This window comes from Bufo gargarizans, chromosome 5, assembly GCF_014858855.1.
Source record: "Bufo gargarizans isolate SCDJY-AF-19 chromosome 5, ASM1485885v1, whole genome shotgun sequence".
NCBI classification, from domain to species: Eukaryota; Metazoa; Chordata; class Amphibia; order Anura; family Bufonidae; genus Bufo; species Bufo gargarizans.
Genome location: NC_058084.1, coordinates 197,140,817 through 197,165,928, shown reverse-complemented (window position 1 = coordinate 197,165,928; position 25,112 = coordinate 197,140,817). Strand labels below are relative to the sequence as shown.

The 25,112-nt window shown below is 48.9% G+C and overlaps 1 protein-coding gene across 4 annotated transcripts in view; it reads right to left on the bottom strand.

The window, feature by feature from the left end:
* MLH1 (mutL homolog 1) overlaps positions 1-25,112 on the bottom strand; it is a 127,399-nt gene that overhangs the window by 6,109 nt on the left and 96,178 nt on the right. For all 4 annotated transcript variants that reach the window (XM_044292825.1, XM_044292826.1, XM_044292827.1 and 1 more), the window contains one exon: positions 13,455-13,547. In XM_044292825.1, coding sequence (XP_044148760.1) covers positions 13,455-13,547 — 93 coding nt within the window. The remainder of the gene's footprint in view (positions 1-13,454; positions 13,548-25,112) is intronic.

The following is a 25,112-nucleotide window of genomic DNA, read 5'->3' as shown; positions in this document are numbered from 1 at the left end:
CAGGCTCAGGAAGGGGCCTGCTCCTCTTAGCTAAATCCTGGCATAGCACAACAGTACTGGGTACCGATGTGCTGAGCTAGAATTTAGCCAAGCTTGAGAGGAGCACAGACAAGAGCAGCAGTGAAATCCGTACTCCAGTACAACACGGAAATGGCAGCACTGTAATGGAAATAAATCATAGCACCCAGGACTTTGAGTGCCTATTTAATTACCGTATTTTTCGCCCTATAAGACGCACCTGTACATAAGAAGCACCTAGGTTTTTGAGGAGGAAAATAAGAAAAAAAATGTTTTGAACCAAAAGGTGTGCCTTTGGTGGGTATTGAACTAATGTTGGTCTGTGGGTGACACTTATGGGGGTGGGGGGGATCTGTGAGTGACCCTTATGGAGGGGGGGGATCTGTGGGTGACCCTTAAGATAACAGGAGAATAACCCCGCACAATTTGCTACCCACTTTCTCCTAAATACAGTAAGACCCCAACTGTGGTCGTAAACTGTTATTTGGGGATGATACGCCAGGGTTCAGAAGGGAAGGAGCGGCATCTGGATTTTCTAACCTGGAATTTTCTGTCAGGGTTTTTAAAATGATAACTTTTTTTTTTTTGTTGAATGAGCTGCATGAGGGCTTATTTTGTGTGGGACAAGCTGTAGTTTTTATTGGCACATTTTGGGGTACATTTGGCTTTCTGGTTGCTTTTTATCTAATTTTCTGGGAGGTGAAGTTACAACAAAAAAACTAAACAAAAAAGTTTGGGGTCATTTTTCTATTTTTTTTAATACCATTTATTTGATTGTGTAGATCAGGCGATATTTTTATAGATCCGGTCATTACGGATGCAACAATACCAATTATGTCTAGTTTTTATGTTATTTTCTACGTTTTACACAATAAGAACATTTGTAGAAAAAAAAAAAAAATCATGTTTTTGTGTTGCCATTTTCTGGCTATAGTCCTGTGTGAGGGCTTGTTTTTTGCAGGGCGAGGTAACGTTATTATTGCTACCATTTTGGGGTACATACGACTTTTTGATTCATATGTTTTTTTTGAGGTGACAAAAAAAAGCTGTTTTGGCATATATTTTTTTTTTTTTCTTACACCGTTCACTTAGACATATTTGTATGGCTGCGTCCATTATTTATTTAAGTTTCACACAATAAGAGCATTTTTAGAAAGAAAAATAAATAAATCATGTTTTTGTGTTGCAGTTTTCTTAGAGCCATATTTTTATTTATTTTTCTGGCTGTAGTCTTGTGTGTGGGGGCTCATTTTTTGTGGGATGAGGTGAAGTTTTTATTGCTACCATTTTGGGGTACATACGACTTTTTGATCGATTGTTGTTTTTTGGGAGATGAGCTAACAAATTTTTTATTTTTTTTTGTACTTACCATAAAATCCTTTTCATGTCTGATGCATTGAGGGACACGGCACCATGGGTATATGGCCCAGCTGCCACTAGGAGGCTGACACTAGAAAAGATAAGTGTTGGCTCCAACCAGATGGGCTATACCCTCTGCAGACACTAAACTAACCAGTTGATCCGAAAGCAGTAGGAGCATCAGAAAACCAGACGAACAGTGATACCAACATGTCGTAAACCAGAAAGATGACCATTATCAAAGGGTCCTGGGAAATCCGGAAAACCTGAACGAAGAAAAAAAAAACAACGGGTGGGATCTGTGTCCCCCCAATGCATCCAACGAGAAAAGGAGATTTTTGTGAAACTCACCTGTAAAATCTTTTTCTCGTCTTTTCCATTGGGGGACACAGACCATGGGTATAGCTTAGAGGTATTACTAGGAGGGACACTATGCAAAACAAAACTCCTCCTCCTCGGGCTATACCCCCAGACACCTCCAGGAGGACTTCAGTCGTTGCAAAAGCAATAGGAGAAGGAGAACTGAAAAAAACCACAGTGGAAACCAACACACCCTGAGCATAAACTAAAAAAGTGGGCGGGAGCTGTGTCCCCCAATGGAAAAGATGAGAAAAAGATTTTACAGGTGAGTTTCACAAAAATCTCCTTTTCTCGTACATTCCATTGGGGGGACACAGACCATGGGACGTACAAAAGCAGTCCATGGGATGGGAAAAACCAACACCGCCAGGAGAAAAAACGTCCAGCCGTTAAACGGGCACCACGGCCTGCAATACCCTGCGCCCGAGGACAGCATCAGCCGAGGCCAGCGAGTGCAACTGATAAAACTTTGTGAACGTATGCAAGGACGACCAAGTGGCAGCCTTACACAACTGGGAGGCGGAGGCGCGATTGCGTCTGGCCCAGGAAGCTCCCACTGCCCTTGTGGAGTGAGCGGTAATCCGCGACGGGGGAACCTGACCACGAGCGCGATAGGCCGCAGCAATAGCGGAACAGATCCACCGCGCCACAGTAACCTTGGAAGCCGCCAGACCCTTACGAGACCCCTCGGGAACCACAAAGAGGGAGTCCGAACGACGAAAGGAGGCGGTGGCCCCCAGATACACTTTCAGGGCCCTGACGACGTCCAGGGAGTGGAGCGCACGTTCCTTGGGGTTCGCCGGAGAAGGACAAAAAGAGGGCAGGACAAGATCCTCGTTAAGGTGGAACGGAGAAACCACCTTGGGCAAAAAAGAAGGAACCGGCCGTAGCACCACCTTATCCTGGTGGAAGACCAGAAAAGGCTCCTGACAGGAAAGCGCGGCCAGCTCCGAAACCCTCCTGATGGAGGTAATGGCCACCAGAAAAACCACCTTCCAGGTGAGGAAGACTAGGGAGACCTCCCTCAGAGGCTCAAAAGGCGCCTCCTGAAGGGCGCGCAGGACCAGGTTAAGATCCCAGGGGGGTAAGGGAGGAACATACGGAGAAACCAAATGCGCCACCCCCTGCAGGAAGGTTCTCACAGGCCCCAAAAAGGCAATAGACCGTTGAAAAAAGACCGCCAAGGCCGAAACCTGACCCTTCAAAAAACTGAGCGACAGCCCCACCTCAAGGCCGGACTGTAGAAAGGCCAGCACCACCGGAACAGAGAAACGAAGCGGCGGAAAACCCGACTTCTCACAAAAGGTTAGATAGGCCCTCCAGGTGCGATAATAGATCCGCGAAGAAGCCGGCTTTCGAGCTCTGATCATGGCTCTCAACACTGCATCAGAGAAGCCTCTCTTCCTCAGGATGTAGGTCTCAATAGCCCCGCCGTTAAACGCAACTGATGTGAATTCTGGTGGAAGAGCGGTCCCTGAGATAGAAGATCCTCTCTGTCGGGAAGAGGCCACGGAACGTCCGCTAGCATTCGGACGACGTTGGAGAACCAGGCGCGGCGAGGCCAATCCGGAGCGATAAGAATGGCCGGTATACCCTCCGCCTAGAACTTGCGCAGCACCTTCGGCAACAGAGGAAGTGGAGGGAAGACATAGAGGAGGTCGAATCGCTGCCAAGGAGACACCAGCGCGTCCACTCCGCATGCCCTTGGGTCCCGAGCGCGGGCCAGGAACACCGGCACCTTTTTGTTTAGCCGGGACGCCATTAAAGGGAGTCTTTCACCTAATCTGAGCGTTTTAGACCGCTCAGATCAGGTTATAGACTCTTTAACCCTCATTACGATCATACCTTTGTCTTATGTGTCCCTCGCCCAGATAATGAAAATAACACTTTTAAAACTTATGCAAATTACCTTCTGAAGGTGCCCAGGGGCGGCGTTAATGGGCGATGTGCCCAGAAAAACACACCTCCAGCCGGCGGACGTCACGAGCGGCACCAGAGGACGGCGGGCTGGGACCTTTTTTTCCCCAGAGGACGGCGGGCTGGGAACTTTTCATACATGCGCAATATGAAAAGCTGTTCATCTGCCCATAATGGGCAGAGCAGTGCGCAGGTGCGGGCCAGTTCCCAGCCCGCCGTCCTCTGGTGCCGCTCGTGACGTCCGCCGGCTGGAGGTGTGTTTTTCTGGGCACATCGCCCAGTAACGCCGCCCCTGGGCACCTTCAGAAGGTAATTTGCATAAGTTTTAAAAGTGTTATTTTCATTATCTGGGCGAGGGTCACATAAGACAAAGGTATGATCGTAATGAGGGTTAAAGAGTCTATAACCTGATCTGAGCGGTCTAAAACGCTCAGATTAGGTGAAAGACTCCCTTTAAATCCACGTCCGGACGGCCCCATCGGCGGCAGATGTCCTCGAACACCTCCGGATGTAGGGACCACTCTCCTGGATCCACCTTGGTGCGGCTCAGAAAATCCGCCGGCCAGTTGTCGATGCCCGGAATGTACACCGCCGACAACACTGGAACATGAGACTCCGCCCATAGGAGGATCCTCGCCACCTCCTGCATCACTGCCCGACTGCGCGTTCCGCCCTGACGATTGACGTAGGCCACAGCCGTGGCATTGTCCAACTGAACACGCACCGGCCGAGCCGCAAGGAGGGAAGTCCAGTGGGAGAGGGAGTTGAAGATCGCCCTTAGTTCCAAAACGTTTATCGGAAGACGGGATTCCTCCGTCGACCAGACCCCCTGAACTGTGAGGTTCCGGAGAACGCCTCCCCAACCGATGAGGCTGGCATCGGTGGTGACTATCGTCCAGGAGAACGGAAGGAAGGACCTCCCTGATGAGAGATTCGGGGAGGCCTGCCACCAAGGGAGAGACAACCGAACTTGCCGGGACAGGCGGACGGGAGCGTCCAGACCCCGAGAGGTCTTGTCCCAGAGGGCAAGAATCCACTGTTGTAACGGTCGCGTGTGGAACTGGGCATACGGAATCGCCTCGAAGGAGGCGACCATAAGGTCCAGAACCCGCATGCACTCCCGAATGGTGGGACGAGGAGCTTGTAGAAGGAGCGACACTGCCCTCCGAACCTGAGAGGACTTGGAATCCGGAAGAAACACCCGAGAACTCGAGGTGTCCAAAATCATCCCCAGGAAGGAGAGTCTCTGGGAAGAGTGCAGAGAGGATTTTGGTAGATTGATCAGCCACCCGAACCGTTCTAGAGATTGAACGGTAATTCGGACGCTGTCCTCGGCCTGTGGAAGAGACGGGGCCTTTATCAAGATGTCGTCCAGGTAGGGCAACAACGAGATGCCCCTGGTGTGAAGAAGCGCCATGAGAGGCGCCAAAACCTTGGTGAAAACGCGAGGGGCGGTCGCCAACCCAAAAGGCAGGGCGACAAACTAGTAATGACGACCCCAGATGGCAAAACGCAGAAAGCGATGGTGAGACTTCGCAATCGGGACGTGTAAGTAGGCGTCTTGAATGTCCACAGACGCGAGAAATTCCCCTGGAAGCAGAGAAGCAATAACGGAGCGAAGGGACTCCATGCGAAACCTCCGCACCCGTAGAAACTTGTTCAGAAGCTTCAGATCCAGTATCGGGCGCACCGACCCCTCCTTTTTCGGAACGACGAACAGGTTTGAGTAAAAACCTGTTCCCTGTTCCTCCGGGGGAATGGGAAAAATGACACCCCGGTCCAGAAGAGAGGAGACCGCCAAAAGGAGGTCCGAGGCCCTGGCTGGATCCCCCGGAACGCGAGACGGGAAAAAACGTTCCGGCGGGCTGAACGCGAACTCCAAACTGTAACCGGACGTCACAATCTCCAGAGCCCAGGCGTCCTGAACGTGAGCCCTCCAGACCTGTTGAAAGGAGAGCAAACGGCCCCCCACCACGAGGGGTGGGGGCACCCCTTCATGCGGAGAGCTGTTTGGGAGCAGAGGGACGGGTTGACTGTGCCCGTGGTCGCCAAGAGGGCTGGAGTTTGAAGAAAGGCTTCTTGCGGGATTCCTGGGATCCCCCAGCCGACGAGGACGAAGACGCCCTGGCCGTGGAGAAGCGACGAAAGGACTGGACCCGGAACCCTGAAGCCCGAGATCGAAAGGGCCATTTGGATCTGGATTGAGGCAGATGCATACTCTTGCCCCCCGTTGCGGCAGAAATGAATTCGTCCAACTGGGCTCCAAAGAGCCTAGATCCTTCAAAGGGAAGGTTAGCGAGGGAACGCTTGGAAGAAGCATCAGCATCCCACACCTTCAACCAAACCTCTCTACACTGAATGACCGAGAGGGCCGAAATACGGGCAAATAGGGAACCGATATCCATTGAAGCTTCACAGAGATATTTAGAAGCCTGAGACATTTGGAGAATAAATTCCAAAGTGTCTGCAGGGGTGCCCTGTTCCGTCAGATCCTGGTGGTGGCGCCGCAACCACGCCGTAAGGGCTCTGGCAACCCAAGACGACGCAAAAGCCAGTCGCAGGGAAGCGCCCGCCAGAGAGAAGATGGACTTGGAAAGTGAATCCAGGCGTCTGTCCACCGCATCCTGCAGGGAGGAACCGTCTAGGACAGGAAGGGCCGTGTTCTTGGCCAACCTGGCCACCGGAGGATCTACCTTAGGGGAAGAAGTCCACTTTTCCACCGAGTCAGAGGGGAAAGGGTAAAGCGTATCCATGCGCTTGGTGGCCGAAAATTTCTGATTGGGTCGGTCCCAAGCCTTCGATATGACCGCTGTGAATTCCTCATGAACGGGGAACACCGCAGATTCGGGCCTTTTGGGCGGAAAGAGGGAGAACTCCCGACTAGTGGAGGGAGTGGAATCTCCTTGGATATTAAAAGTGTCACGGACAGCCTCCACCAATTCGGATACCATGGTGGAAAGCTTAGGCAGGGGTTCCCGCTCCGTGGCCTCGTCCGATCTGGACAATTCCCCCTCGGATTTGCGCTCCCCACGAGAGGGAGAGTCAACCTGGCATGCCTCAAGGCGTGGGGGAGAAGCAGAGTCACCCGACGAGGAATGCTGCCGCTCACGCTGCCTCTTAGACGTCAGACGCCCCCTGTGAGAATCACTGAGAGGAGATGGAGCGGTGGATGCTACTGGAGTAGTAGCTGCCATACGCTCCATGAAGGACATGGCTGCCTTGGCAACTAGGGCCAGATCCGCTGCCGCACTAGACATGGCGGAAGCCCAGGCGGGTACCGCCGGTTCCGCAGGGGCAGAGGGAGGACTGGGCTGAGCAAGAGAAGGAGGCTGATCCTGTCCAGGAGCAGGGCACGAGTCACAGGTGCCAGAGGCAGAAAAAGGCAGAAGGCACACCTTGCATGACCCCAAAAGAGCCTGAGAAAAGGCCTTGGCAGATTTAAGTGCCCCAGGCTTTGGCATGATGGAACCCCACAGTAAAAGATCTCCTACCAGTTGCTGCAAAGATCAGGAGCAGAGCAAGCTGTTATCCTACCACCCAGGCAACGCTAGCAGAAGTCTCCGGTGTAGAGAGATGAGGAGCTGCACGGCCGTGAGCAAACAGAGTCTCCGGTGTAAGGAGAGTCAGAGCGGCATGCCGAGGCTCCGCCCCCCGAACGCGTCATCATGGCGCGAAAAAAGCGCGCGCGATTTGAACAAACACCCCGTCTCCCCTCAGGCGGCGCAGCAGGGGTTAATGAGGCCATGGAGGAGCGGCCTGCCGGCGGAGCAGCCAAGGCCCGAAGAGAGAAGCGCTGAAGCCCACAGTTATGACGGAAGTTTAAGGGGGAAGAGATGCCAGTACTCCAGTGCCAAAAAGGAAAGTGCCCCCATCAGGATCCTTCTTCAAGCTCACCCAGGTAGCCACAGACAGACACAGAGGGAGGGGGAGGGACTGGGCAATACTTATCTGCTCAGCATGCTCCCTCGATGTCCAGACCAGCAGGGATGCACCTCTTCAGACTTCTGACTCCAATCCAGGAGAACAGTGCTCTGGAGGAGGGTAGGCAGCAGGCGTCCCAGCAGCTGGTGGGATGCCAGAGCTGACATGTTGAGCCTGGATCCACTTTTCTTCTGTGGGGGGATGGGAGGTAGCCAGGACACATCAAAAGACGGTGGCAGACACTCCACGGGGGCCAGGAAAGCGCAATGCTGACCTGCGTCCCCATCTGAAAACAGAAAAAAATAACAAACAGGAGAAGAATAAGCGTCACCTCCTTGGACGGACACTAAGCAAAGACTGAAGTCCTCCTGGAGGTGTCTGGGGGTATAGCCCGAGGAGGAGGAGTTTCGTTTTGCATAGTGTCCCTCCTAGTAATACCTCTAAGCTATACCCATGGTCTGTGTCCCCCAATGGAATGTACGAGAAAAGGATTTTACGGTAAGTACAAAAATCTATTTTTCTCGTGAATGGCATTGGAGGACACAGCACCATGGGACGTCCCAAAGCAGTCCCTGAGGACGGAAAAAAACAGCTATGGAAAGAACCTAGCGCACAGCGGCTTGCAGAACCTTGCGACTCAAACTGACATCAGCAGAAGCCAAGGAATAAATATGGTAAAATCTGGAGAAGGTGTGAACTGAGGCCCAGGTGGCAGCCTTGCAGACCTGGGAAGCAGGGGCTAAATGCCGGACCGCCCATGATGCCACAACCGCCCTAGTCGAGTGAGCGGTCAACCGGAAGGGGGGCTCACAACCCTTCGCCACATAGGCTTCCTTGACGGACGACCTAATCCAATGGGAGATGGTAGCTTTGGAGTCTTGTAAACCCTTAAAAAAAAAAAGAGTCAGATCGACGGAAGGACTCCGTTAGATGGAGATACAGCCGAAGTGCCCGAACCACATCCAGACGGTGGATGGGATGAGAGGGGTTGGGACTGAAAGAAGGTAGAACAATCTCCTCATTAATGTGGAAGGAAGAAACCACCTTGGGAAGAAAGGAGGGAACTGGGCTCAGGACAACCTTGTCCTGGTGAAAAACCAAAAAGGGGGACCAACATGAGAGCACCACCAGCTCGGAGACTCTGCAAATGGAAGTAATCGCAACTAAAAATGCAACTTTAAAAAGAAGCATGAGAAAGGGAGACCTCCTTCAAGGGCTCAAAGAGAGGGGACTTTCTAGGACCAAATTCAAATCCCAGGGTTCCACCGGAGAACGGAAGAAACGCAATGCGCCACCCCCTGAAGGAAAGTCTTAACCTGGAAACTAGAAGCCAAGGGCCTTTGGAAAAGGACAGACAGCTGACCTTTAAGAGAGGGCAGGCGGAGACCCTTCTCAAGGCCGGGCTGAAGAAAGGCAAAAATCCTACTGAGTGAAAAGAGGAGAGAGTGAACCTCGCCAGATTCACACCAGGCAAAGTAAGCCTTCCAGGTACAATGTTTAAATCCTGGCCGACTGGGGTTTACGTGCATGAAGCATAGTCTGGATGTCTGACTGAGAGAGACCGTGGAACCTTAGGACCACGGCTTCAACAGCCACGCCATTAAATGAAGCAGAGTTAAACGCTGGTCGAATAGTGAACCTTGCAAAAGGATATCAGGACGCAGAGGTAAGCGCCACGGGCCGTCGGCGAACAGGAAGACGAGATCTGCGTACCACACCCTGCAGGGCCAGTCCTGAGCCACCAATATCGCCGGGACCCGATCCATTTTGAGGCGTTTGAGTAGCCGAGGAAGAAGCAGAAGGGGAGGGAAGAGATATAGGAGACTGCATTGGGACCACAGGAGAACCAAGGCGTCTGCCGCCAGAGCCTGAGGATCCCAAAACCTGGCGACATAAAGCAGAAGTTTGTTGTTCAGATGGGAGGTGAAAAAATCCACGTCTGGCTAGAGACCACTCCCCCCGGGTCGAAACGCTGGCGACTGAGGAAGTCGGCAGCCCACTGGGGATGTAGTGTGATGGCTGTGTCATGGTCTGGTGGTAGTGGACCGTGACACTTTTGCCGTGCATGCTTGTTGCCGGTGGCTACGTGTTGTTTTAGCATGTTTGGACACTTCCCCTTTAAGTTTGATGTTTCTTCCCATTTTGGCTCTTCTTATGTTGGAGTTGTGGTCAGTGGTATGTCTGCCTTTGTAGGAGTAGGAGCTTTGCACTCCTCTGGATGTGTCACCTGTCCGTGTGGGCCTCCTTGTGGAACATCAAGGTCTTTAGCGATGTCTCCCTATGTTCTCTTCCTTGTTCCCTACCTTACCTATTGTTATGTTTGGTGCGAGTTTGTTTTGGGGATTTGTCGTTATGTCTAGTTTGGTGTTCTATGTCTGATATGTTTGGTTTATTGCCCGGCTTGGTTGCTAGACATCCCCTTGTTTGTCTGTACCTCCGGTGAGGGGGTCCCAGGGGTTCCTCGGAGGGGGAACCACAAGTCAGCAAGCAGAAGTTGTTCCTCCCAGTCGTTGTGGCAGGTAAGTGCTGTTGTTCAAGTGCTTGTTGTTTTGTGCTGGACTCTTACCTGCTGCTATGTTTTTGCTTGCTGTCTGCTCCTTCCTAGTTGCTAGGCCTGTGTGAGACTCCGGTTCATCCATGTCGTTGATGAACCGGTCGTCTCTTATTCCTGACTCCTATTTCAGGGATCGTTAGGGTCAGAAGGACCCAAGTTACGAAATATGAGCCCCCCTACCACCGAGGCCGGCTCATACAGTTAGGAGGTCAGGGATAGGATGCGGGTGGTGTTAGGAGGTGACCTGCTCCCCTTATCTCGGTATCCAGGCCTAGTTGCTTTCCGAAATTCCCTGCATTGTACGGTGGCGAGTTTTCACTCACTCCCCACTGTGACATGTAGACAGCAGAGAGAGCAGGAACGTGTTCCTCTGCCAACTGCAGGATGAGAGAAGCTTCCTTCAGGACCACCTCGCTTCCGGTGTCACACTGGTGGTTTAAAAAAGCCACATCAGTGGAGTTGTCTGTCTAAATCCGGACAGGATGACCGCGGAGGAGGTGAGTCCAACAGGACAAAGATAGGTAAATGGCCCTGAGTTCCAGGATATTTATCTGTAGGGAGCTTTCCCGACATGGGCCATGAGAGACCCGAAGACTGCCCCCCCCAACCTGTCAGTCTGGCATCTGTGGAGATCATCTGCCAACGGAGGCAAAGGAAGGACCTCCCAAGGGAGACCGTTAGAGGGTTCAGCCACCAGGTCAAGTCCCTGCGGACATGAGGGGACAGGCGGATTGGGCGATCGAAGCCTGATGGGGACTTATTCCACTGGGCAAGAATTGAGAGCTGAAGGGCTTGGGTGTGGAATTGGGCATAAAGAATTGCCTCGAAGGCAGCAACCATCTGGCCCAGAACGCGCATGACTGTAGAGCCACTATCTTGTCCTGAGAACCGAACACTTTGCTAAGGCGAGTGTCGAGGACAATGCCTAGGAATTCCATACTCTGACTGGGAACCAGGGAGGACTTGGTGTGATTCACCAGCCAGCCGAACTGGGACAGCACGGACAGGGTGATGTGGAGGCTGGAAAGGTTGTCCTCGTCCAGGTAGGGTATTATGGCAACTCCCCTGGCATGGAGAAATGCGACCAAAGAAGCCAACACCTTGGTAAAGACCCTTGGGGGCAGATGCCAGGCCGAAGGGCAGCGCCACAAAATGAAAATGCAGAAAACCTACCGTGAAGAGAAGGTACCTCTGATGAGACTGAGCTATGGGGACATGCAGATAGACGTCTCGTATGTCGATGGACGACAGAAACTCGCCCAACTCGAAGCAATCACTGACCTGAGGGACTCCATACGAAAGTGGCGGATTAAATAATTGGAGCGCCTTCAGATCCAAAATGGGGCGGAGAGCACCGTCCTTCTGGGAAACCGTGAAGAGGTTCAAGTAAAACCCTGGAAACGTTCCCAGGTCAGGAAAGGAACAATCACCCCTTGCGCGTTAATGGAATGAATGGCCTGAAAAAAAAAAGCATCCGCCCAGGCGGGGGACCTGGGTGGCGACTACTGGAAGAACCTGCCTGTGGGAAGGGCAGAGAATTCTATTTTGTACCTGGGGGAAACTTCCTTCAGAACCCAGGCATCGTCAAAGGTTGCGCTCCAATGATCCTGAAAAGAGAGCAAATGACCCCCCCCCCCCCACCACAGGGGGCAACTTGAGTGGGGGAAACCAGTCATGCAGATAATGGCTTTGCAGAGTGGGGTTTGGAAGGCTTAGGGCGGGCGTGCCAGGAGGGCTTGACCTTGAAGGAAGGATGAGCAGTCTTTTTGTCCTGATGAAAGGAGGAGTCCTGGAAAGGAGCGAAAACGCCGAGACCCTGATGAAGGCATAGGACGGTGGCGGCGGGAATGGTTCTGGGGCAGGAGCTTTTCCCACCCGTGGCCTCAGAAAGAAGATCCTCCAACCGTTTCCCGAAAAGCCTACCACCCAGGAATGGGAAACATATGAGGGCTTTTTTGGAGGCGGCATCCACAGTCCAGGTCCGGAGCCAAACCGAGTTAGCAGCTGCCCTACTAGAGCAGTGTGCCGATTCCAGGGAAGAATCACAAAAAGGACCTGGAGAAGATGAGAGGCAAGTAGATGGACCTCCCCCTGAGCAGAATCCGGGGGTAAGGACAGAACAAGCTGTTTGTCCCAGACCACACGTGGCGGGCTGAAGACGCCTATCTCGGTGACGCCACTCTTTGGCCAGGAATGCGCCCAGATCCGCAAAGCAGGGTCTTCCTGCACATGGAGAGCGTCCCTAACTATCCTGATAAGATCCTGCATGGCCGCAGACAGGGCAGTGCTATGATCCGGAATCAGAGTCAGAGGAGAACCCCGAGGTGGCAGAAGGTGCGGATTCTTCGCCAGCCTCAGACCTGTCTTGGGAATGACCCGAGGAGCTGGACATGGTTGCGACAACCCAAGGTCGTTTGCGGGACCTGGTGTCAGAACGTGAGCGTGCCACGTCCGCGGAGCAATCCCTGGTAGGGGCAGAGGCGGCTGCAATTTGGGCAGGCAAGCGATTCAGCGACTCAACCATGGATTGGGAGGGTCGGGCCACGTTCCCTATGGCTTGGGACAAGGAAGAAGCCTATTCAGGAGGAACTGACACAGAAGGGGTGGTCAGGGCGTCCTGAGAGGTTCTGGGAGCAAGGCACTGCTCATAAACTGGCTCAGGCTGACCGCAAGGCAACTATTTATTACAGCCGGCGCATGTATAATATGTGACGACCCCACGGGGGGGCTAGGAGTCTTTTCTGGAAGAAGACATGAGGGCTGAGTGCCTGAAAAAAAGAAAATCAGCCAGCCATAGACTGTCCTACCGGACCCCAGATGCTGTGTCCCTGAAAAGGTGCTGCAGCAGTCACAGGAGAGTGCTGGGAAGGTTGCAGGAGAATGGAGAGTGTCCCTCAGGAGTGCTGGCAAGATGGAGGTCACAGAAGAAGGCAAACTCCACCCCCAGGCAAAAGCCTGCGCTAAACTGGGATAAGAGGGGAAGGAGCCCCTTACCAGTAGCCTGTCAGTGACCGTGGGCTCCCTGCTCGGCAGCTGCCATCTCTGAATGGACGTTCCATTCAGAGATAAAACAACCGCCCAAGGACATTTATAGTGAATGGGCGGTCGGGAAGTGGTTAATTAGGAAAAAACGATTAAGTATTATTACAAAAATAATTTTGCGCTATTTAGAACAGTTTAAAAGAAAGTTTTAGTAAAGTTTAGTTACTTTTTAATTGCACAATGAGGTTTACTGCACCACACAGCAACTTTTCTGCTAAAGAAACTATTGCTGTCTCGCCTTTAGTTAACTACTGAAGACCCTGACACATGAAAGTTGCATTACCTCAGTGGCCAGCCGTAAAATGAACATTGGCAATCCTTCTAGTGGTGGAATGTAGTTGTCTAACAGCAGTGGTAGCCCTGTAAGGTTGCCTCCCTGTAATGAAACAGATTAACACTTTAGCAGCGCTATAACTAAATTATATAATATACATACAGTATACACACTAATTTAGATACAAAGTACTCTATGATTATTTATCATTTGGTTCTATCAAATTGGTGGTGGTCTGACACCCCGCACCCCCACTGATCAACTGCTGGGAAGCTGCCAGCACGAAAACTATACAGTGGGTATAGTTGGAAGCACACGCTTCCATCCACTGTGTAATGACAATGCCAGGCTACTGCTGCTTCAAATAAATGGGCGCTGAGCTGTAGTAGGATGGTGGTGGAAACTACACAATGTATGAAGTCTTTAGTTCCAGCGCTGGCCCCTAACAGTTTATCAATGGGGGTGTGCGGTGTCAGTCCCTCACAATCAATATATAAGTAAGGGGAAATGCCTTAAAGAGTCACTGTACTTTCATAAAACTTTACATAAATCAATAGTTTAGGTGACCACAAGAAACTTTGCAATATGCTTTATCAGTGAGAAATGTCTAGTTCTCATCTGTCCCCTAATTCCTTTTTACTTTGAAAAATGCTTTGAATTCCATCTCCAGATGGAGCAGCTCCACAGGAGGATCATATTACACATGCCAATACAAGTCTATGGAGAGAGGAGTGTGGAGCACTGAACAGCAGCATGAATGAGACTGGACTCAAAGCTAAACACAAATGAGACTGCACAGCTACATAGGAGATTTATATCTCAGGACAAGCACTAACTTCATAACCAATACAGGACAGTACCTCTCTGTAATGTCCTACCTGATCCTGGGGCACACTTTTCACTAAGTGAAGAGAGGCTGGCTGGTAGGGCTGATCACGCTGAACAAAAACATACCTTTCTTTTGTCTCTACGTTAAACGGCTGCAGAGAAATCTGCGTTTTTATTCATATGCAAATGAGCAATTCAAGCACTCAGAGGCGGGCTGAATATTCTGAGCACTGCTATGTAACACCCCCTGTGCTCTGTACACGCCCCCCTCCCATTGATTTGACAGGGCTAGCCATCAGGCTGAGAGCAGAGCTGTGTGGCTTATACATATCTACTGTATGTATGTGTATTATACAAACACACACACTCTACAGCTTCACCACACTGAGATCTGCTCAGAAAGCCAATATACATATCACTGCTTTATTCACAGGCGCAATGTATGAATATAAAGACACCAGTGTTGTGTGTTAGTTTATAAGCATAGAAAACCATACATCCCTAAGAGGTAATGCTATAGCTTAGTGATATAGTAATCTGCCTTGAATATAGACATCTCTGGTTCAAGTCCCAGGAGAGGTATATGTTTTTTTTATTTATTTAAAACTATATTAAAAGGCTACTTTTGCTCCCATTTTGCATGAGCTGAACTCAAAGATCTGAAACATTTTCTACATACACAAAAGACCCATTACTCTCAAATATTGTTCACAAATCTGTGTTAGTGAGCACTTCTCCTTTGCCGAGATAATCCATCCCACCTCACAGGTGTGGCATATCAAGGTGCTGATTAGACATGAATATTGCACAGTTGTGCCTTAGACTTCCCACACTAAAAGGGCACTCTGAAATGTGCACAGTTTTGCCTTACTGGTGGGTTTGCCAACAACACATCTCGGTTGCATAGAGTTGATCAGGTTGTTGATTGTGGCCTCTGGAATGTTTGTCCACTCTTCAATAGCTGTGCGAAGTTGCAGAATATTGGCAGGAACTGGAACACGCTGTCTTATACGCTGATCAAGAGCATCCCAAACATGCTCAATGGGTGACATGTCCGGTGAGTATGCTGGCCATGCAAAACTGGGATGTTTTCAGCTTCCAGTAATTGTGTACAGATCCTTGCAATACGGGGCCGTGCATCATCATGCTGCAACATGAGGTGATGGTCGTGGATGAATGGCACAACAATGGGCCTCAGGATCTCCTCACAGTATCTCTGTGCATTAAAAATGCCATCAATAAAATGCACCTGTGTTCGTTGCCCATAACATATGCCTACCAATACCATAACCCCACCACCACCATGGGCCACTCGATCCCCAACGTTGAGGTCAGCAAACCGCTCACCCACACGACGCCACACACTCTGTCTGCCATCTTCCCTGAACAGTGAAAACCGGGACTTATCCTTGAACAGAACCATCTTTCCAACGTGCCAGACGCTATCGAATGCGAGCAATTGCCCACTCAAGTTGGTTACGACGTCGAACTGCAGTCAGGTTCACACCCCGATGAGGACGACGAGCATACAGATGAGCTTCCCGGATATGGTTTCTGACAGTGACAGTTTGTGCAGAAATTCTTTGGTTATGCAAACCGATTTCTGCTGCAGCTGTCCGGGTGTCTGGTCTCAGACGATCATGTTGGTGAACATGTTGGATGTGGAGGTCCTGGGCTGGTGTGGTTACACGTGGTCTGCGGTTGGATGTACTGCCAAATTCTCTGAAACACCTTTGGAGACTGCTTATGGTAGAGAAATGAACATTCATTGCATGGGCAACAGCTCTGGTAGACATTCCGGCAGTCAGCATGCCAATTGCACGCTCCCTCAAACGCAACATCTGTGGAATTGTGCTGTGTGATCAAACTGCACATTTCAGAGTGTCCTTTTATTGTGGGCAGTCTAAGGCACACCTGTGTAATATTCATGCTGTCTAATCAGATATACCACACCTGTGAGGTGGGATGGATTAATCTCGGCAAAGGAGAAGTGCTCACCAACACAGATTTAGACAGATTTGTGAACAAAGTTTGTTAAAAGGCTAGGTACGCTTTAAAATAATTAATTAATCTTTACAGCTTTAAGAGCTCATCACTTCTGCACAAAGTAAGTTCAAAGGAACCTGTCATATTGAACATAGTGTCCATTCAATCTGTGGGCAGCAGAAGCAGTGCAGATTCATATTATAGTTTTATGGTAAAAGAGAGGAAAGGGTGTATAGAGTCTGTACAGGTCCTTCTAAAAAAATTAGCATATTATGATAAAGTTCATTATTTTCTGTAATGTACTGATAAACATTAGACTTTCATATATGTTAGATTCATTACACACCAACTGAAGTAGTTCAAGCCTTTTATTGTTTTAATATTGATGATTTTGGCATACAGCTCATGAAAACCCAAATTTCTTATCTAAAAAAATTAGCATATTTCATCCGACCAATAAAAGAAAAGTGTTTTTAATACAAAAAAAGTCAACCTTCAAATAATTATGTTCAGTTATGCACTCAATACTTGGTCGGGAATCCTTTTGCAGAAATGACTGCTTCAATGCGGCGTGGCATGGAGGCAATCAGCCTGTGGCACTGCTGAGGTGTTATGGAGGCCCAGGATGCTTCGATAGCGGCCTTAAGCTCATCCAGAGTGTTGGGTCTTGCGTCTCTCAACTTTCTCTTCCCAATATCCTACAGATTCTCTATGGGGTTCAGGTCAGGAGAGTTGGCAGGCCAATTGAGCACAGTAATACCATGGTCAGTAAACCATTTACCAGTGGTTTTGGCACTGTGAGCAGGTGCCAGGTCGTGCTGAAAAATGAAATCTTCATCTCCATAAAGCTTTTCAGCAGATGGAAGCATGAAGTGCTCCAAAATCTCCTGATAGCTAGCTGCATTGACCCTGCCCTTGATAAAACACAGTGGACCAACACCAGCAGCTGACATGGCACCCCAGACCATCACTGACTGTGGGTACTTGACACTGGACTTCAGGCATTTTGGCATTTCCCTCTCCCCAGTCCTCCTCCAGACTCTGGCACCTTGATTTCCGAATGACATGCAAAATTTGCTTTCATCCGAAAAAAGTACTTTGGACCACTGAGCAACAGTCCAGTGCTGCTTCTCTGTAGCCCAGGTCAGGCGCTTCTGCCGCTGTTTCTGGTTCAAAAGTGGCTTGACCTGGGTAATGCGGCACCTGTAGCCCATTTCCTGCACACGCCTGTACACGGTGGCTCTGGATGTTTCTACTCCAGACTCAGTCCACTGCTTCCGCAGGTCCCCCAAGGTCTGGAATCGGTCCTTCTCCACAATCTTCCTCAGGGTCCGGTCACCTCTTCTCGTTGTGCAGCGTTTTCTGCCACACTTTTTCCTTCCCACTGAGGTGCCTTGATACAGCACTCTGGGAACAGCCTATTCGTTCAGAAATTTCTTTCTGTGTCTTACCCTCTTGCTTGAGGGTGTCAATGATGGCATTCTGGACAGCAGTCAGATGGGCAGTCTTACCCATGATTGCGGTTTTGAGTAATGAACCAGGCTGGGAGTTTTTAAAAGCCTCAGGAATCTTTTGCAGGTGTTTAGAGTTAATTAGTTGATTCAGATGATTAGGTTAATAGCTCGTTTAGAGAACCTTTTCATGATATGCTAATTTTTTTAGATATGAATTTTGGGTTTTCATGAGCTGTATGCCAAAATCATCAATATTTAAACAATAAAAGGCTTGAACTACTTCAGTTGGTGTGTAATGAATCTAAAATATATGAAAGTCTAATGTTTATCAGTACATTACAGAAAATAATGAACTTTATCACAATATGCAAATTTTTTGAGAAGGACCTGTATATTAGATTCTAACGATTCGATTTTTTTTATCAGCAGGACTTCTTCACCTGTGAGGTGCTGATGAAGTGCCCACCTGCCGTTAGATTGTCAAGGACAGACATTTAGCCCAGCCCAACTTCCTGCATGCGCCAATGCTCCAGTTAGCCAAGCAAAGGTAGAAGCTCTGCTTCGAATCGATTCACTTATCTCTAATAAAAATATATTTTTGCTGTTGTGAAATATCTCCGACAGGTGAATAGATAAATAGACATTGGTCGTTAAAATAAAAGCATTTTTAGGCAGTGTGGCCAGACTACAGACCAGAAAGGACCTCAATTGACATATAAACATACCTGCGGGAGCCTATAGTACCTCTAAGGCCTCATATGCACACAGCCGTGTTCCGCGGCCGAGAGCGGTCCGTGGTAACACGGCCTGGATTCCTGTTGAAAGCAGGAGTGCACTGCGTCATTGGTTGCTATGACGCCGTGCACTTCATGCCGCCGCTGCACTACAGTAATACACTATACGAGTGTATTACTGTAGTGCAGCGGCGGCATGAAGCGCACTGCGTCATAGCAACCAATGCGGCCGTGTGCTCCTGCTCTCAACAGGAATCCAGGCAGTGTTGCCACGGACCGCTCTCGGCCGAGGAACACGGCTGTGTGCATGAGGCCTAACTCTCCCAATTTATCAGTAGTACTCACCATGGCCAGCAAGAGACTAATAAAAAGAGTACCCCAAAAGCTCCTCACAGACTTCTATCCAGTCAGCCACTTACAACACGAGGAGTAAGCCTGTAGTCCCCATGTTGCTCTTAAAGCAGGGGAGAGGATAATGTATAAGATTGACAAAGCCACTCAGGCTAATAATGACTTGGTAGATACCCACTACTGCCTGGAGAAGAATGTTGAGGCCATAAATATCAAGATGGTGGACAATCAGTGGCGTTGCGAGGGGGGTGCGGGCCGCACCGGGTGACACCAGTCTGATGGGGTGTCACCCGCCGGCCGCCGGAGTTCTCCTTAACTAACTAACTTTAGGCAGGGCCAGCGCTTCCATAGAGGCAGGGGGGGGGGGGGGCTCTCTCCCTACCCCTGTGCTGCTGCTGCCTCCGCCAATGAGAAGAGGGACGCCACCAATGAAGAAAACTGACCTGTAATACAAATACAGCAGGCGGGTGCCGGAATCAAATAGCCGGCACCCGACCTCTATGACAGGGAGCGGCACCTGAGGGGTTAACTGCCACTGATCGCAGCCCCCTATCATAGAGGTCGGGTGCCGGCTATTTCATTCCGGCACCCGCCTCCTGTATTTGTATTAACATTGAGTGCGCCCCCCCCCCCTATAATAAACATTTTGTGCACCCCCCCCCCCCAGTATAATCAACATTGGTGGCGCAGTGGGAAGTGCCAATGAGGGTTAAAAAAAAAAAAAAAAAAATGAACTCACCTCCTCCAGTTGATCGTAGCTGCCGATCTCCTATTCTATCTTCAGGACCTGTGGTGACATCACTGAGCTAATCACATGGTCCATTACCATGGTGATGGATCATATGATGTACCATGTGATGACCACAGTGATGTCACCACAGGTCCTTTCACAGGTCCTGAAGATAGAACAGGAGACCGGCAGCTGCGCGATCAATTGGAGGAGGTGAGTTAATTTTTTTTTTATTATTTTTTTTTAACCCTCATTGGCACTTCCCACTGCGCCACCAATGTTTATTATACTGGGAGGGGGCCGCTCTCAATGTATATTATACTGGGGGGGTGGCCGCACTCAATGTTTATTATACTGGGGGGGGGGGGCGCTCTCAATGTATATTATACTGGGGGGGGGGGGGGGCGCTCTCAATGTTTGATATACTGGGGGGGGGCGCTCTCAGTGTTTGATATACTTGGGGGGGGGGGGGGCGCGCTCTCAATGTTTATTATACTGGGGGGGGGGGGGGCGCTCTCAATGTTTGATATACTGGGGGGGGGGCGCTCTCAATGTATATTATACTGGGGGGGGGGGGCGCTCAATGTTTATTATACTGGGGGGGCGCTCTCAATGTTTATTATACTGGGGGGGCGCTCTCAATGTTTATTATACTGGGGGGGCGCTCTCAATGTTTATTATACTGGGGGGGCGCACTCAATGTTTATTATACTGGGGGGGCGCTCTCAATGTTTATTATACTGGTGGGGCGCTCTCAATGTTTATTATACTGGGGGGGCGCTCTCAATGTTTATTATACTGGGGGGGCGCTCTCAATTTTTATTATACTGGGGGGGCGCTCTCAATGTTTATTATACTGGGGGGGCGCTCTCAATGTTTATTATACTGGGGGGGCGCTCTCAATGTTTATTATACTGGGGGGGCGCTCTCAATGTTTATTATACTGGGGGGGCGCACTCAATGTTTATTATATTGACCTTCTACTAAGCATTCTGTATTCAGAATGCTATTATTTTCCCTTATAACCATGTTATAAGGGAAAATAACACAGTGAATAGACTTTCATCTTAGCAACCAAGCGTGAAAATCGCACCGCATCCGCACTTGCTTGCGGATACAATGCGATTTTCACGCAGCCCCATTAACTTCTATGGGGCCTGCGTTGCATGAAAACGCACAACATAAAGCATTTTCGCGCACAAGTGATGCGTGAAAATCACCGCTCATCTGCACAGCCCCATAGAAGTGAATGGGTCCGGATTCAGTGCCGGTGCAATGCGTTCACCTCACGTATTGCACCCGCGCAGAAATCTCACCCATGTGAAAGGGGCCTAAGGGTGAATAGGACAAGGGTTCCAGCCCCTAAGGGGGCTAATAGTAAGTAAAAATAAAACACAAACACTAAGGCTACTTTCACACTTGCGGTAGTGTGATGCGGCAAGCAGTTCCGTTGTCAGAACTGCCTGCCAGATCCGCCGATCTTGATGTGACTGAAAGCATTTATGAGATGCATCCGGATGCGGATCCATCTCACAAATGCATTGCAAGAATGAATCCATGTCTCCGCTTGTCATGCAGACAGACGGATCCGTCTTGTATCTTTTTACACATTTTTACCGGCATGCGCAGACCGAAAGGACGGATCCGGCATTCCGGAATTTTGAATGCCGGATCTGGCACTAATACGTTCCTATGGGAAAAAATGCCAGATCCGGCATTCAGGCAAGTCTTCAGTTTTTTTCGCCGGAGATAAAACTGTAGCACGCTGCGGTTTTATCTTTTGCCTGATCAGTCAAAATGACTGAACTGAAGACATCCTGATGCATCCTGGACGGATTACTCCATTCAGAATGCATGGGGATATGACGGATCAGTTCTTTTCCGGTATTGAGCCCCTGTGACGGAACTCTATGCCGAAAAAGAAAAACGCTAGTGTGAAAGTACTCTAAAATATTAAGTTTAAATCCCCCCTTTCCCAATTTTACATATAAAAAATATATACAATAAACATATTACATAGCGCTGCGTCCGAAAAGTCCAAACTATTAAAAAATATCTCCTATGCGGTGAGCATTCGCCATTTTTTAGTCACCGTGTCACCCCAAAAAATAGGATAGGACTGTTCTATTATGGGCCGAACGTTTCATAAAATGCGAAATGCACGTGGCTTTTTTGCTTGGTATTGAGTATCGCAATACTTTTTTATGGTGATGAAAGCGAATCAAAATTTTGGTATTGAAACAACCCTACGCCGATCTGATCGGCGTAGCGTTGTCACGATACCAAAATTTTCATTCGGTTTTGATTTGGCGACTAAAAATGTAATTTGGCTCCTAAATTTTTCAGTTCAGGAGCCAATGGCTACTAGGTATTCTTTTTAGTCTGGAGCCCTGCTATCAGAGGCCGGCGCAGGCGGCGCGATGACGTCATCTCGCCGCCTAAGCCCTGAGCCATACACAGCGCGGGACACAGGCCAGAAGAGGCCTGCATCGCATCGCTGCCAAAGAGGTAAGTGTTTTTTTCTTTTTTTTTCTGTACAATACTGATGGCTTGTGGCACATGATAGGAGAGGCCCTATGGCTAGTGGCACATGATAGGTGGGCCTATGGCTACTGGCACATGATAGGTGGGCCTATGGCTACTGGCACATGATAGGTGGGCCTATGGCTACTGGCACATGATAGGTGGGCCTATGGCTACTGGCACATGATAGGGGGGCCCTATGGCTACTGGCACATGATAGGGGGCCCTATGGCTACTGGCACATGATAGAGGGGCCCTATGGCTACTGGCACATGTTAGGGGGGGCGCCTATGGCTACTGGCACATGTTGATGGGGGGCTTAGGCTACTGGCACATGATTAAGGGGCATCTATGAGGGCACATTTCACTGGCACATTATTGGGGGACATCTATGGGGGCACTTCTTACTGGCACATTATTGGTGGCACTATAGGGGCATCTACTGAGGCCACAAAGAACGGTTATTTTATATGGGGGCTCTGTATAGGGGCATTTTATACTGGGACACATTGTGTTGGGTACTATGGGGAAGGGGGGAGAGGACTACTACGGGGCACTGAGAAGGGGTATTTTATGCTTACAAATTATGGGGGACACTGAGGGCATCTACTGGCGCACTATATATCGGGCATTTTATACTGGTACATTATGGGGGCACTAGGGGGGAGAGGAGCACTATGGGGGCATTTACTGGGGTCACTATATAGGGGTATTTTATACTGGCACATTATGGAGGCACTATGGGGACATTAGCTCAACTGGGGACATTACAGGGGGATATTTTTTGCACTGACACATTATAAGGAGAATTATTTCTACTGGGGGGGCATTATGGTGGGCGTTATTACTCCCCCATGGTATGAGCCCCCTACTAGCAGCACCGGCCTCTCCCTGCTCTGCTATCCCTCTGCCCCTTCTCCAAATACTTATTATGAAATCTTTCTCATTAGGATAAAACACATCAGCTCCGCCGAGCCCCCGGACAAAGTGTGGAAGTGGCGTCCGAGATCCCCAAGGGCCAAGCCAAGTAATTGTATGTTTTCATATGAAATATGTTTGTTATATACATATAGCCTAAACCAGCCCTTGCAACGCCACTGTGGACAATAATGATAGAAACAAGCATTATTGTGTCTACATAGGGTGATATAGCTGTTGGAAATCGGGTCAGGAATGATGGCAGCTGAAAGTGAAAGCAGGTTTGTCTAGAACTGCTGGACAATATCCCAAGAGATGTAATTGCTCAGCTATGTACATTTCTTTGACATCAAATAAACTTTTAATTGATCTACGGTACCTTACAGGCAAGGAAGAAGTTCTCTACAGTCCTTTGGACTCACAAGACTACTTTATAAATATGGCTATCTTAGTACTAATTCAAAAAGATGGTGTCAGAGTTGTTCTTCTACCTAGTTACACAAGGAAGCAAAAAAGAATCACCCCAGAGTGGAGCAAAGTATGAGATTCCCGAAAGGTACTTTAGCTTCTTTTTTTATTATAGGAGTATTGTACTCCTGAATTGTATCTTGCGGAGAAGACAAGAAATCATCAACTCTTACACTACAGAATAGTCTATTTAAAAAGTCAGTAGTGTGGAGGGGTGATCTGGTCAGACACAGACTATGGGGGGAATTCTATCATTCCCCCTGTGTTTGTGACTTTGTAAACGCCACTTGTGAGAAATTTTGGGAATATGTCTATAGAGTTGAACAATTAGCATATTGGGAATACCAATCAGGTTTAAGACTATATGGGATCTATAGAAAAAGTATAGAGGTTATTCAGGTTAGGTTTTACTTACTTGACATCATGATGAATGTTGATAAACCTAGTACCCTTGTGTGGTGATGGGCTTTTTCACTACGGCAGTTCTCATTCTCAGGACCAAAATAACTCCCTTACATTTGGTCTACCCTCCCCCAATATATTTTAGTTAGGTTTCCTTTTAACTTCTTTGGTTTGGTTGGCTTTGCCACAGTTTAGTGTATTTACTATATAACAAAATTTATAATACCTCTAGTACAAGCGTGGGTATTCAGATCTGGGGGTTCATAATTATATATTAATAATTATATAATAAATAAATAAAAATACCAGATCAGTTTTTCTGGATTACAACGGAGAGACTGATCCGGTGTTTCAATGAATTTGTTAAACGGATCCGCATCCGTCTACAAATGTTATCCGTTTGCACCCGAATTTCGGGATGCAGCAGACAGTTCTGGCGACGGAACTGCCTGCCGGATCTTCACAACACAAGTGTGAAAGTACCTTTAAAGAAAAACAAAAAATAAAAAAGTCTATCACAAGTTAATGAAGAGGTGGTGAACTGATTTACCTTAAAGGGAACCTGTCATCGGGATTTTGGGTATAGAGCTGAGCACATGGGTTGCTAGATCGCCGTTGGCAAATCTGCAATACACAGTCCCCATAGCTCTGTGTGCTTTTATTGCGTAAAAAAAAGATTTGATACATATGCAAATTAATCTGAGATGAGTCCTGTACGTGAGATGAGTCAGGGACAGGACTCGCCTCAGGTCAATTTGCATACGTATGTTATGTTATGTTACTAAGTCCTTGTATAGCGCTCTAGAGGAACTCAATCCGATCGGTTTTTCAAATCGGTTTTTTTACACAATAAAAGCACACAGAGCTATGGGGACTGGGTATTGGGGATGTGCTAGCGGTGATCTAGCAACCCATGTCCTCAGCGCTACACACAAAATCCTGGTGACACGTTCCCTTTAACACTCCAAATAGTTGTGGAAAACTTTGTGTACATATGGGCTCCATGTATCATATATTTTGGGAATGCCCAGTAATTTCTCCACTATGGAGTAATATCTAGAATTACGCAATTACCCTTGACCCCTTCTCCAGCGTTTTTGCTATTCTCACAGGGCATGGAGAAAATTTGCACGAACTATCAAATACTTAAGTCATTTTTTTTCCAGGACTTCTTATGGCTAAAAAAAACAAAAATCTCCCCCTTCTCCATCCTCTACAGAGCCAATATAAACTTATATGAAAGACTGAACGAGTTACAGTCATATGAAATTTG